At 36.9% G+C, this 15,055-nt stretch overlaps 1 protein-coding gene across 1 annotated transcript in view; it reads left to right on the top strand.

The window, feature by feature from the left end:
• The window catches only part of DOCK3 (dedicator of cytokinesis 3), a gene marked incomplete at its 3' end in the record, with an annotated part of 69,928 nt that overhangs the window by 30,209 nt on the left and 24,664 nt on the right, over nt 1-15,055 (top strand). Inside the window, exons 8-15 of the mRNA XM_009573989.1 lie at nt 753-877; nt 6,224-6,386; nt 6,884-6,990; nt 7,715-7,886; nt 8,570-8,667; nt 10,669-10,752; nt 11,101-11,201; nt 12,510-12,591. Of these exons, the coding sequence (XP_009572284.1) occupies nt 753-877; nt 6,224-6,386; nt 6,884-6,990; nt 7,715-7,886; nt 8,570-8,667; nt 10,669-10,752; nt 11,101-11,201; nt 12,510-12,591 (932 nt within the window). The remainder of the gene's footprint in view (nt 1-752; nt 878-6,223; nt 6,387-6,883; nt 6,991-7,714; nt 7,887-8,569; nt 8,668-10,668; nt 10,753-11,100; nt 11,202-12,509; nt 12,592-15,055) is intronic.

Raw genomic sequence — 15,055 nt, forward strand, 5'->3', positions numbered from 1 at the left:
AAAAAAAAAAAAAAAAGTGAGCTAGAATCTGGCAAATTCAGGATAACAAGATGCTGAGATAGATGCTAGCATTTGTAATTCTGAATATAGTCATTTGCTCTGAAAACTCTTGAAAATGAGGTAGTGAGAAATTGGCAAGTATCCATACTGCCCGCTTCCTTATATTCATGCATGTGGATAGCAGAGGCCAGCCAAAAACCTAGCAAAAAAAATTTATAATTCCTTCTTAATCCATCTGAACTGAATTACAACCAGGTTTCCAAAAAGGCTACTTTTATTTTGTTGTTATAATAAAAAGAAATTATGAAAATGTAGAAAATACTTGAAGAGCTCACTGAACATCATTTTCTGCTGATCATCACAAAAATACTTATTTTTCTTAAAATATATTGGAAATGGGAAGTCTGATTTAATGATGTTTTGTCAGGCTTAGCCTGATACTTCCAAATCCGCTAACTAGACAAAGTAGTAGAAGATTTTTTTTTTTCCCTTTCCCACTTACACACAATAAAAGCAAGTATTGATTCTGAGTTCACATGTAATAAAGGCATTACTAACAATGGTCTGATTTTATGCACTGATATTAAAATGTTCATCTTTATTAACAATTAACTTGCTGCTTGGAATGATCTGGGCATCAGCCATAGTCTTGCAGAACACGGAAAACAGTTTGCAGAGTCAAAATATGTTGCACACAGGCACTGAGTCTTCCATGTTGAATTTAAACATGTGACTCCACTCTTTTGCTGTAGGTGATATACGCAATGACTTATACCTGACATTAGAAAAGGGAGACTTTGAAAGAGGTGGGAAAAGTGTGCAGAAGAACATTGAAGTGACCATGTACGTGCTCTATGCAGATGGAGAAATCTTGAAGGTAAGTGCTTATTTCCTCTGAGCTTCAGGTGCCATCTGCTTGCTCCATGGACATGTTCTCTTGTTGTGTTCTCTCTGATGCAAGGGAAGTGCTAAACTAAAACTAGATCTTTTTTTTTTCCTTCCAAGTTTTTAAACTATAAATTTGAAAGAATTTGGAGCACTTCCCCTATATGGGAATAGGGGACTTGGAGAAAATACTCATAAACTGAAAAGCTTATGTAATTTCAAAGTGTGATGTCAGTGGCTATAGTAAAAGGAAAATTTAGAGTAACCGTAGTCAGAAAGAACTGAAGAGCGTATGACAAATACCTAAAATTAAATAATGTGTGTCGTACAACATGATGAAATGTGATTACAAGAGAGACTTTTAAATCTGAGTTGTTGGAATTATGGTACTGAATGTAGTTTTGGAAAATAAATTTGAGCAGCTGTATTGCCAGGATCTTGGCTTTCACCCTGGGATGGCTCCATTCCAGCTGTAGATGGTGATGTTTAATGTTTTTCTTTCTTTCTCTGCTCTTGCTTTTAATATTACTGAAGAGAAGAAGGTAGATAAGTCAGCTTTGTGTGAGGTGGGAGGGTGGGAGGACAGAGAACTAAACGGGAAGTATTTTGACATAAGCATCTATCAGAAATGGCTGCATTAAAATGTATTAATCATAACTTGCCCTTACCTTTCTTTTTACCTCCACTGCAATAAAATGGCCTTTGTAGCCAGAAGAGTCTAAACACCAAAGTGCTTGTGTACCGAACTCATTTCTACAGTTTTTTTTTTTTTAATTGAAAGGAGAACTTTTCCTCTATTACTACAATTGCTTGTGATTTCATTAAAAGTAAAGTATATCTCCTGTAAGGAACTGGTTTGTGCTCATAGCTGTTGCAGGAAGATCACAAGCCTTTTCTGTTTAATTGCATTAGGCATACCTTTCAAATTGAGTGACATATTTTTAATCATCGTTTTATTTCACAGCAGTCTGCCAAAGACCAGTGTAGGTCTTTACCCTCCAAACTGCAATATCAGCATCTTCAGATGCTAATGTACATAATGGTAGCTAATTGTACTGTAACTGTGGCTGATGATTAAGTATAAAAGCCATATAATTTCTAGACATTATCAGTCTTAACTACTTCTGTGGTTTTGGTTGGAATAGTCATTCACAGATACTAAGTTATCTTTTTCTTACCCTTGCCTGTTATTACTACTGTAACAGTACTTCAGGGCTTTACGTGGGATAGTGGAACAGACATGGTACAAACAAACAAAGGCTGGTGAAAGTTAGTCAATATGATTAGAAAAAATTCAGGTGAACATTTGTCATAAAGGAGAGACTTTACATATAAAGGATCTTTTGTGGTTTTTAAATTTAAACCACATATTTAAAAGAAAATCTTTATACCAGTTTTTATGTTATTGCTCCTCTGTACAGTTGCAGTCAAAGCAACAAAGATACTTCGTTTACGTCAGGGAGATCTTTGGTTCATGATGTCTAATGATGCCTAAGATCCACTGTATTTCAAACATGCGGACAGTAGAATTTTTCTACATAGGAAATACTCAAAGGTACAAGCTATCACGTCTGCTGAAAAATAAGTAAAAGGGTCATAAAGGACAATAGAAGTTGAACTCTCCTTCCCTTTAATTTGAACTCCTCACTGCTTAGGTACATTTGTGTTCTCTCTTAACTGCAGAATAGAACTAGAAAAATAACATACAAAACTGAGTATCAGTTGAACTGAATATAAGAGGCATAGTTCAAAAGTGCTAAGTGATAATTTGAAGGAATAATCACATGCACATGAGAGAAAGAAGCAGCTACTTAGAATTGCATTCGCAAACTAATCATGTCTCCTCTTTTTTCATCACTGCCATAGTTTCTACACGATTTACAAATTCTGCAAATTCATCTACCAAAGTTAAAGCAAATGAGACAGCCATCTGGAATTACTTCTAATTTAGCGGGTTATCTTACCACTCAGTGGTAATGTCCTTGTCCTTGTAGAAGACAATTGACCCTATTAATTGTATATGGCTGCTCTGAATCTATAGAAATGCCCTGAAAATTGTAAGGATTCAGCTCCTTAAGCTGTAGATTTCCTGTTTGTCTCAACTTTCAGAATGCAGATTTCAGTTGTAAAATGCAGGCAAAGTTGGTGCTCAAAATCTGAGAACAAAGAGCTCCATCAGTTCTAACCATCCGACCTCTGCAATGGGTTTTAGGAAGTCTAGGTACCCATCTGTCTAAAACTTAACACCAGCCTGTTAGTCTGGGTTATTTTAGTATGCCACTAAATGGATACTGTTTTACCTTTTATATTAGGGATTTAATTATAAACCCTAGATGGTTTATTTTTCAGTGCAACCATCTGGTTTATGTAATCTTCGGTATGGACACCTAGAGCAGCGTGTGATACCTGCCATTTTCTGTTAGGAGGGACCTGGTTTTACCCAAAGACACAATATAATTTCATTCAGCTGTAAAGAGACTGCTAGAGCAGGACTTTCATTTCAGTCATTCAGCATAATCTAAAAGAAAATACTAAAGACTGCAACAAGAGGAGTCTCATAACTTTTAAATATAAATGTTAAGAATAAGGTGTGGGCTGGGTGGGGCTTGGTGCAGTACTGATGAAGGGAATGGCTTTCTTTGGGTTCCCTGTCCCCGCATGATCACTTGTGTGACCTGAGGTTGCTTTCACAGTCAAGTGTAGCTATTTTCTTTCTTCTATTTCATTTGTCTAATTATGATGTTAATTTAATAACACTCAGTAGGTGATACAGTAGAGAAGCTAATAAAAAACTCCAATTCAAGCTTACAATAGTATGGGCAGAACGCTGAAGGTCAATCATTGACGCCGAAGCACTACTGTACTTGGTTGAAATATCCTTCGCTGTTCCTGGCCTATGGCCTTTCCAAAGCAGAGACTGCCAAATGAGAAAGTGTGTGCTGAGTTACACGGTACAGTGGGGAAATTGCCACAAAATTTTCATCTGATATTAGAATTAAATCTCTAAACTTTTCCTGACCAGCAGTACAATCCAAATCTGAATTAGGCCTTTGTGAAGACTTTAGCAGAACCATATGCAGCATTAAGGAGAATATTCTGTCTGTCTCAAATCCTTATTGCTGTTGAGTATATCTTGGTCCAGAAATAGTCCTATTGAAAGCAGTGAGATTATTCCCAGAATACAGTGCTGTTCAAAATGAAAAGGAGTATTTCCTTTTCAAAGTGGTCTTACTCAATTGTTAGTGTCTTTCAATATAGTCTGAAAAATAAAAAACCTTGACACATTTCTCACTTATTCTTCTTTCTGTTCCAGTAGCAGGAATATCTTATTAATTGCAAGGCATACCTTAAACGATAAAATTATTACCTGATACTTGCCTAGTTTAGCTTCCCTTACTTGCCTCTGCCCTCTAATTCACCTACATATTTGGATCTCATGGTAACTAGGTGTACGGAGACTAGTTTCATGTTTACATTTTGCAGATCACAATTCAGAATTAAAGATTAAACAATCCTCCCTCCTCAGACTATAGATTGTAGTATAAATGCATAGAAACTAAGTTAACAACCAGAAGGAAAGACTCTTCACCTATTCATTTATTTAAAGTTTATAGCGTGAAACAGCATTCAAAGACCATATGTCTGCCAAGGCAGGTAATTTTTTGGGGCGTCAGAAAAAAGCTTATATTAAAATTTCAATTTTTACTGTACCTTATTGAAGAAATACAAATACTATTTTACTTTCTCCTAAGAACTTAATGCAGAATGAGGTTTCGGAATTGCTGTGTTGAAGCCCAGTAAGTTACTCTTATCACAAAATGTAACTGGGATATTGCAGGCATTCTCTTTTTTAGTACTGCCACCAACCTGTTAATATCCGCAACAGTTAATTCTAGTTGCTGTACTAAAAAAATCACCTTTATGCCAGGATTGTGGCAATACCGTGTGGTTACTAAGACTTACCTGAGAGGACTGAGTTTTGTGAGTATATGCTACAGTCACTCAGTTTGGATTAGAGCCTTTGCAATGAATCTCTGCCCAGGGAGGCTGTTCTTGCATTGAATCCCAAAATTCCAGAGAGCTTTTCTTTCTTTTTGGGCTCCTTCACAAATTCTTAACTTTCTCGAAGCCAGAAGAATATTACCACAGGCCGAACAGACTGGGTCTGGTTAATGGGATATGCTGGACTTGATAGTCCTTTGATTACAGATGAAAAAATCAAATCAACATCGTCAGTATTTTCTTGGGATAGAATTTAGAGATGCCTTGGGGAAATGACCGGTCGTTCTTCTTGTCATGATACTATTCCTTGTGGGGTGTTTTTACATCAGAATTTACATTGCATGTGTCGTTCTGGGTCTGCTTAGCAACTGTTTCTCCCTGGATTCATTATCCTTGGAGATGCTAAAAGTGAAGAATCTCTAAGCTGGCTTTTTTCTGCATGTTTTAATAAGGTGTCGTATCTTTTGGGTCACTTTGTAAGTGCTAGGTCTAGAACATGGGTTAGTGCTTATATAAAAAAATGTGCTTCCTGCTCCATGTCTTCATTACCAAGGACCTTTTACTGTCCTTATTTCAGGACTTCAGTATTTCTCCTAACTTCCTTCGCTCATATTCTGACTAAGGATTTCTGTATTTCCTAAATAATATCAAGTCATATTTTTCTTCATCGGTATTTTGAGAATACATGGATTGGTCAAGATCTCTGAGCTTTTTATATCTAAAAGCAGAAATTTAGATCCCATTATATTTTTAGGTGATGACTATTCAACAGAAATTCTTTGCTTACCACTAGTGAAGTAACTAGATCAGAATTTTCTGGGATACTCGGTGAGGCTGGATGATTGTAGTTTCAAAAGACCAACATTTTTAAGAGCTTGAAAAGTTCAGGTATCACTTCTGCACTGAGATAGTGAAGCAGAAATCTGATTAAATTATATTTTCAGAAAAGTCTAATATTACAAGTGATGGTCCCATTAGGTCCTTTTTTTTTTTTTTGGACTCATCTTTATATATTTGGACTTACGTGTTTATTGTATCTATTCTATGCTTGATAGAAAACTTTGCTTAAATAATAACTTAACTTAAATAATAACAACTTAAGATACGGGAATTCATCCAATACCATAGGTCTCCTAGCTCATTCTTGGACCCAGAACACAGCTTAAAGATCTCTTCAAAAATTTCAGATTTCATTGTCTCTGAGTTTCTGCTTCTGACTCTTCCTTTATGTCTACAGAAATATATGAGTTATATAAAGGTTATCACCGTGTAATAAAATGACTCATCTGTAGTGATGTGATGTCTTTTAATCTTAAATTGTTTTCTTTTGTTCCAGGACTGCATCAGCCTGGGCTCAGGAGAGCCAAGCAGGAGCGCATACCACTCCTTTGTCCTTTACCACAATAACAGCCCTCGATGGGGGGAAATCATCAAGTTGCCCATCCCTATAGACAGGTTCCGTGGGTCTCACCTCCGGTTTGAGTTCAGACATTGCTCCAGTGAGTGCAAAATATAACCAAGAGAAATCCGAAAAAGCTGAGGTCTTTCCATTGTCAATTTATGTTTGGATGAGGCTGTTACTGGGTGGAAAGCAGGAGAGGGGTGCCAACCTAAAACACAGTGAAGGTGCACTGCTAATTAGCCGGTTGCTACATTTATTAACAGCACATTAAAAACATTGTGAACAATCAGTGCGGGGCAAAACATTTTGTAGATGTTCTCCCCTGCTGTTCTTTTGCTGTAGAATGTTTTCCTGTAGAATGTTGTCTTTACAGCATGTACATTTCATATTTTACTATGATCAGCATGTTTACGTTTGTTTTGAGGCTCGTGGATCATTTGCATAGAACTAGACATAGTATATTATATGTTGTTTCTTATGTAGCCTGCATGCTTTTTGTCAGGCATGCAGAGAAGTTAGTGAATAACCTTGTGGTATATATGGGCAGACAGAATATGTGCAAATATGATTCCTTATTTCTATCTCTTGCTACAGCAAAAGACAAGGGAGAAAAGAAGCTCTTTGGTTTTGCATTCACTCCATTAATGAGAGATGATGGCACTACCTTGTCAGATGATATCCATGAGCTTTATGTTTATAAGGTACCACTTCTTCTCTGCAGACTTTTCACCTACTCATCTCTACTTCAGTTTAAATAAATAATCGTCATTACATTATCTTTTTTTCCCTTCATTAGAAGTATGTAAGGAACAGATTAATAGTAGTTTCAAAATTTTATAAATTTGGAATCACGTGACTAGGTATGGATACAGCCTTCTATTCTAGGTATGGCTTACCTTTTCCCTTCAGATAATGAGCATTTACCTTCTGTTAATCCTATCCATTTTGAATTCAAACATACTAGTGTTTATGAGCATTCAGCAGTTTTACCAGCCTATGGCGTTACTCTGTGTATACCTTTGTGTTATGAAATTATGCTGTACTTCAAATGCATCATGTTACAATGCTGCGGCTTGGCAACCCTGTAGCAAGGGGCTTGGGGGGGTTGTTTGGGGTTTTTTCTTCCCACTGATTTACCTTGGTTTATTTCTGCAGTACGATTTTCAGACAGCAGCACTAAGCTGTTCAGTTGGAAGATCATGAAAAGTTCTAAAGAGTCAGTGGTTAGGAGACCACACTTTCTAGAGCTGGGTCTGTTTTGTGTATGTACAGGCCCTGAAGTTGGTAAGCACAGCTTTTTCTTAGAAGTGTTTTTTGTGCACCCAAAAGATCAATAAAAGTACTGTTAGGCAATTGCTGTCAGCGTGTGAGTATGTGGAATGAGATGGACTAGGTACAATTCCATTTCTTGTCCCGTACCTGCAGTGTGATGAGAACAGCACATTTAACAACCACGCACTGTACCTGGGGCTGCCTTGCTGCAAAGAGGACTACAACGGCTGCCCTAACATCCCTTCCAGCCTCATTTTCCAGCGCAGCACCAAAGAGACCTTCTCAGTCTCCACACAGCTTTCTTCTACCAAACTGACCCAGAATGGTAAGTAGCTGATCCTTCAAAATTGCCCAAGACAACAAGGATTATGAAAAAGAGATATAAGATGGGTATGCTTGTGCTCTGTTTATTTTACTAAAATACTCCTTTGTTATAATTTCATTATATGTATGGGGTTTTTTTACTAACACTACTGAAATGAGCAGAAACTGTTTTTTTGAGGAAATAAGGATATTGACGGATGGCAGAGAAATTACGGACATTACTGTAAGTGCAAGAGAAGGGCAATATGTTAAAGCAAAGCTAATCTTCATTAAATGATTGAAGAACAAAAAATTCAATGTTAGCACTTCTACACAATCTAAAGTTTGTTTTGTGCGGCTTTTACAGAGTTACTAAGTAAATAAAAATTTGTTATGGCAACATCCCTGAAGCATGGGAAGACAAAAGTAGATTGTCCACAGTGCGGTGTCAAGTCACATAGGGAAAAATGCAGTCTTTACTCTTTTTAAAGTACTTACCATTCCTCCCTTCATTTCTTTGTTAATAGTATTGGACTTACTCCGTATTTTCCTTCCTGTTTTCCCTTTTTTTTTTTTTTTTTTTCCTGAGAAGTGTGAGCTGCAACAAGAGCAGAAGTGTAACATGTAATGAATCTCCGGTGGGTCTGGGGTTGCCATCCTTCCCTCTGTGTATGGATTCTAGCTCTTTCTCTCACTGTTCTGCAGTGGATTTGCTTGCCCTGCTGAAGTGGAAAGCCTACCCAGATCGTGTGATGGATATTCTAGGAAGACTGAGACATGTCAGTGGCGAGGAAATTGTTAAGGTACTACACGAAATAACAGTCTTTGGATGTATCTGTGATAGCAAGTGAATTCAGACCTGCAGCACACTTCTGAATGTTCCTTCTTACTGCACTTCTTGATTCACGCTGTGAATTCTCAGAATGTATGAATTGGGATTTTATTTTGAAATAATGAAACTGAACAGGAAGATACACTCCAAAAATTAATGGATAGTTAGTCCTCAGGATCAAAATAGAGCTAATCCTTAGCAAAATTCCCTCACCACGTGTGCTGTGAGTGTCAGGTCCTCAGCACCAGTTGTTCCACTCTGCAGGCCCGCTCCTGCTGAGCCACACTGCTTGCTGATGTAGACATACCACTGGTAGCGGTGTTTTGTGCAGACTGACCTGTTCCAACAGTATTTTCTAAAGGACATTCTCTGAAATTGCGTAAGTGTGGTTGGTCATTTCTAGAGTGAACAGAGCTGACTCAGAAAACTTGGCCTTTTCAAACAGCTAGTAGAATTGATCTATATTTCTGTTTTGCAAATATGTTCCAAACGTCCGTGTAGAGGAGAAAGAAATGTGAAACCTTGAAAGCTGGGGTTTGTTCAATGGCCGATGAGCCGTCCTGCAAACCCATTTTCCTGTCCCGGCACTGTGGAGTAGAGCTGGTGCCTAGAGCACCAGTTGCTCTCTGGCGTGTCTAACCTATCAGTAATCTATCTCCTATCTGATGATTTCGTCGTGTTTGTAACCACTGTTGCTCTGCATGCCAGGTCCTTTGTGTGACCTGAACTTTCTTAGGTCAAAGGAACTTCAAAATGCGTTGAATACTTGTGGCCTCAGCAAAAAAAAGTGCATTCCAGATATCCCTCTGATAATTTTAGGTGTGCTGAGAACTCTCCCTGAAATTTATTTCTATAAATCTGGAAGTAAAAGGAGATAATTTGTAACAGGAAACAACCAAAGAGAAGAAACCAAAGAGAAATCCCATCACTTAATTAGTAGTTTATGATTAAAGCCACTTCACTGTAACTCATTTGAATGTTGCCATATCTTGAATGTTAATCTTCATGATAACTTTGTAACAGTAACAGAAAAGGACAATACCCCGTTTATATTGGAATTCTTCAAGAATCTCATGTTTAGTACACTTTGTTTGCAGGGCAGTACAGGTATCTGTTTTTTATAGAGAAAAGCATGAAAAGATATGGATTAAATTATTCCAAGGGGAGAAGTAATTGATTCCTTCCCTTAATCAGCTGCCATTTGGCATTGGGATATGAAGAACAGAATTCAGAAGAAAAGAAATTTTATCCTTTCAGAGACTTCATAAATTGTTGTGTTTTATTTCTTGTTTTCCACATCAGAAATTTAATTAGAATAGATTAAAAAATCATGAGAGAATGTGCAGTTGACTTGATCTTCAGCATTCTTCACAGTCATCCTTTATGAGGACCGTGCTTTCAGGAAGGAAAATCACTGAATTGTCAGCATTCAGTAAGCCGCAGTGTTAGGAATGAAAAAAAACAATTGGCAGTATGTAACTTGACCCAATTAATGCTTGTTATAAAAGCTTTACTTTCTGTCACATAACAAAAGTTTTCAATATTAAACATAATCTGGAGCACCAGTTAATGTGCTTCCAAGTCTTCAATTTGATGACTAACAGTATCTGAGACACTCTAATGATATGAGAATGAAAGTAAGTTGTTTTGCCACTGTTGTTAGGCAGCACTTTTAGTCAGCTTACAGTGAAAGGAACACTCAGTTATATTTACAAATCAGGCATGCGGTACATATTTCTTATTTTTTTATTTTCTGTCATTTTTGTTTAGAAATATTCCTTGTAAAGAGAAAAATTCTTCTTAGTAAAAACAAATGAAAATCTGTCGCATCATATGGATGAACCTGAAGTGTCTTTGTCCTTTGTGTTTCACAAAGATATCGACATGTATGAAATAATGAAAGTGTGGGGGAAATAACCTTCTTTTGAATACAGCTGAATTTGAAATTCTTTGTTTATTCCTGTCATTTTAGTTCCTACAAGATATTCTCGACACGTTGTTTGTAGTTTTGGATGACAACACAGAAAAGTATGGTCTGTTGGTCTTTCAGTCTTTGGTAAGCTGCTGAATTGTTACTCTTCTTTATCTCATGGTCCGTGAGTTTTAAGTTTCTTATTATCACGTTGCTAGTATTTTACTTCCATGAAATATTCAGCTGGATCCAGCCTTATGTTTTCTGTAATAATCTTGGGTAAGGAGGGCAGGACAGCCTCAACAGATCCGAGGACAGCAATATTTGCGATCCCTTGGGAGAAGCAAACAATAACATCTCATAACACAACTACTGACTGTTTAAAGAAACTCATGTATTTCATTGGTGCTTAGCTTGTGTAACTTCTTTATAGAAACCTAGCAACAATGTGCAATTTCCTTTAGTATGGGTTCACTTTTTCATCTCCCACAGGTATTCATCATAAATCTGCTGCGTGACAGCAAGTATTTTCATTTTCGACCTGTGATGGACACTTACATTCAGAAGCACTTTGCAGGAGCACTGGCTTACAAGTAGGTTTTGTTTATCCATCACTTCAGGAGATGGTATTAGCAAGCTTTTGAATGATGTCACCATCAGAATCATAACCTTCGTGTTAACAGTGGTTTTCAAAAGTAGAACTACTCAGATGAAAGTTTTCCAGCACAGTTATAGAGGAAAGCTGCTGAATGTCACCTGTGGCTAGGAATGAGCAGGCTTTGGAATTTATCTGCCTTTCTGAACTGGCAAATCTTACTTTCTTGGTTTTTTAACCGAAGAGACACTGTCACTCAGCAGCAACTCATTATCAGTCTGTGCTAATGAGCTACCAAGAGCATATACGTCTTAGGGCTGTTGGGATATAAGACTGGTGTGAAAGATTAGAGGACTAATTATAATTTCCTCTTCCAAAGTAGACAGGTATTCACACAAGATGATGTTCTATTTGATTACAGTAAATGTATAATTTCAGTAGATCAGAAACTTAATTTTTGCTGTCACTTTGAAGGTTCTGCCTTATTTTCTGGTATTCTTTTCTGAGTTTTGCATTTTTGAAAGCAGTAACAGTTATCATTCAGGGTGTTGTTTTTCCTTTCTTTTAGACCGTTTCTTTTGTATATTTGAGCATATGCTATCTTTGGCCACAATAAACTATTAAAAACAGTTTATAGTTGGTTTTGATTCTTTTAAGCCATTCACATTTTAGTGTGATTAAAAAAAAAAAAAAAATATTCTGTCAATGGCAGGTAAAAAACTGTAGATAGTATACAACACTAGACGGCATACTCATGTTCAGAGGGTAAAAAGGTGTTCTGCTTTGTGTTAATTATCACCTCTTTCAGACAAAACAAATGATTTTTGGTGGTCTGATGTCTGAAATAAAACGTGTTTGTAATACAACTCTTTAAGTTAGTCCAGATGGTATTGCGTACTTAGGAAGAAGATGCATGTATTTTCTTTGTGATCTTAGTTTCTAAAAACTTCTTACTTGGAGGAGATCTGGAATTTCTTATTTAAAAAAAAAAAGTATGCTTTGGTCTTAGAACTATATTGCATGCCTTTATCAAAGCTATCTCTTTAATAACATCTTTTTGATGTTCTCTTAGTGTTTCTCATGGTCTAAGTCAATTACAGACAAGAAATTATTTTCTGGTTTTGAAACTTAAATGAACTTATATATTATGGAAATTCAGTAGCGAGGACAGCTATAGCTGAACTCTGAAATGGAGTGAAATGAGACTATTTTATAGATTTCTCCCTAAAACCAAAATGTTTGTTGCCTGACTAATTTTAAAATAGGGCTGAAGGTTCCTCTTCTTTTCACTGTTTGTTATATTCAGAGAACTGATCCGGTGTTTGAAGTGGTACATGGACCGCTCAGCTGAGCTTGTGCGCCAAGACCACATCCAGGAAGCAATGAGAGTATGTATTCAATGAAAGTATTTGTGTGTCTGTTCCATCTGTGACTACAAAAGGGCCGGGGAAGCTGTAAATAAAATCGAGGATAGTCTGGCACTGACTTCTTATTTGTTTAACTGGAATTTGTTTTAAAAATATTTTGCCAAAATTTTAATTTAAGGGGGAGATTCACTCTTTTGCAGAAAAAAATGAAAGAACTATGTCTCCTTAAGTCCTTTTGAAGCCCTATGGAGAACTTAAGTGGGACTTAGATGGAGTATGTATGCACTGGCCATTTATATATGTGGTCTACACCTTGCACTTTAAGAAGCAGTTATTTTAAATGTATTAGCACAGATGTTGTGGATCATTCACTTCTCGCTGTGACACAGCTTCATTGTATTACTGGTTGAAGTTCTGGAGTATTTAAGAAGCAGATAAATAAGCCTTTAACTAGGTTGCAATTCTAACAACTGGCATTGCACAGGACCTGAATCACAGTTCCGTGGTGAGAGTATGATCTCGCAGGAAGGCACAGCTTTCTAATGGTGTGTGAAACAAAGAGAATATTTTTGGTGCTATTACAGAGAAATCAGAGAATAAATAAAGTATTAGTTCTACCATGTGTAATTGTAAAACAGAAAGATAGTGTGTGAAGTACGTAAATACAAGATTTGAAAATCTGCAGGAAGATATTTTTCTTTGAGTGAATGTCCATCTGTACCTTCTTACTCTGAGTAGGCTTATATCCAAACATTTGAGTCAGGGCACTTTTAGAACTAGTAGCAGTGGCAGAGATTAGCACTTTCTTTTTTTCACTTTTCCATGTCAGTACACATAGGTGAAGCATCTCACAGGTGAAGCACACACATATATATACACTACTCCTTTAATTTCTGGCAACCATTTGGGAAAGTTGGAGATTGTTCCTTGTAAATGTATTTATGCTTGTGTCTTGGCATACGTTTCAGACTTTATTATGGCTTTTTCTTTCTTCTTGTGATATTTTTGTCCTTTGTTTTGCCTCCTTTAGTCTAATTTAGTCAGTATTTTTGAAGAAGTAATTTTTATTTTTTGAGAATCCTTGTTCCATTTGAATGTTATGGCATCACCGCCATCAACTAGCTTTCAAGATCTCCTGTTAAGATCATATCCTGATACTCATAAGGGCTTTGTGTTTACTTTGTCTTTTGTAGATATTTACATACTTAGAAACAACTTATTTGTAATACTTTTCAACCACAGATTCATAGGGAAGGGTAAAAACAGGGCAAAGATGTCTTTTCAAGAAATTATCAGCTTTCTCATTCTTTTTGTTTCTATTCTTATCCTTCCTTTTTTTTTTTTAATGACAAAGAAACCTATTAAAATTAGGAGATGAGATGAGAGGAAGACCTCTAGCTGGAATGACTTCTAGAAGGTTTTCTTCCCTCTCAAACCACTCGTTAGTGCTATATGCAATGCAGCAAATAGAGATGTATGTGATATTGTCCCTATGTGGTTTGCATTTTTTGAACCTCATAGTAGTCCTCTTCAGAAGTATTAAAATTATGACTGCTGGAATGTTTTTCAGAAACTTGGTTATTCAACATACTGTTTGTGAATAAGGTACATTCTTTCAAGGATTCCAGAGCAGCTCTTTGCTTACTGGGAATCTCAAGTGCTTGCCTAGGAAGTAGCTGTTCCCTTCATGGGTGAGGTCAATTTGAAGACCTGACAGCCCAAGCCTTTCCAAGCACAGGAGTTATAATTACCACCAGAGTTTCTGCAGACCTAACAGTGTATCCTCTACCACTGACACTGCTGTCACATCTTCTTCAGACAGTTGCCTTTGCAGGTATATCTTGGAGGCCCAAATTAAGGTCCTTATCTTCTTTCATTACAGGAAAGTGATTGACTTCCTTCTTTGTTTCCAGATTTTATTTCAGGCATTTGGAGCAAGTTTGTACCAAAACCAATATCATTGCTAATGTGTCATTACTAGTTCTATATTCTACACTTGGGAATTTCTCTGGTCTTGGATGTCTTCACTACATTCCTTGCGTTAGTAGTTCTTTAACTGAGAAAACAGGATAGCGCTCTATCCCTTTTTCCCTGAATTAGCTGTTAAATGTAGTACCCTAAAGCAGGTGTTGAAATATCTCTGCACTCTTTTTTGGCTCTTTACTGCCCACGTACATTCATGATGGATATGCAGACGTCTCATGGGATTCCGATTTTCAACCTTGGCATTAGCAAGCAGTGCTCTAGACTGTTTCTAAAATTACTTATCTCCCTCAAGACTGCTTTTAATTCTCAAAAAACTTCCATGAAACCTGGAGGAACTATAACTGAAAGGACATCTCTACCTGTACTAGAACACATGGCATCATGTTCTTTTATTATGCCCTATAACAAGCTCCATGTAAGCTGCATCCAGATACAGCTGCCTGTGCCTCCCTGGAGAATTCACTAATGAAGTGTCTGTATATGGCTCCACAGACAGTTT

Source organism: Fulmarus glacialis, unplaced genomic scaffold, assembly GCF_000690835.1.
Source record: "Fulmarus glacialis isolate BGI_N327 unplaced genomic scaffold, ASM69083v1 scaffold11220, whole genome shotgun sequence".
NCBI classification, from domain to species: Eukaryota; Metazoa; Chordata; class Aves; order Procellariiformes; family Procellariidae; genus Fulmarus; species Fulmarus glacialis.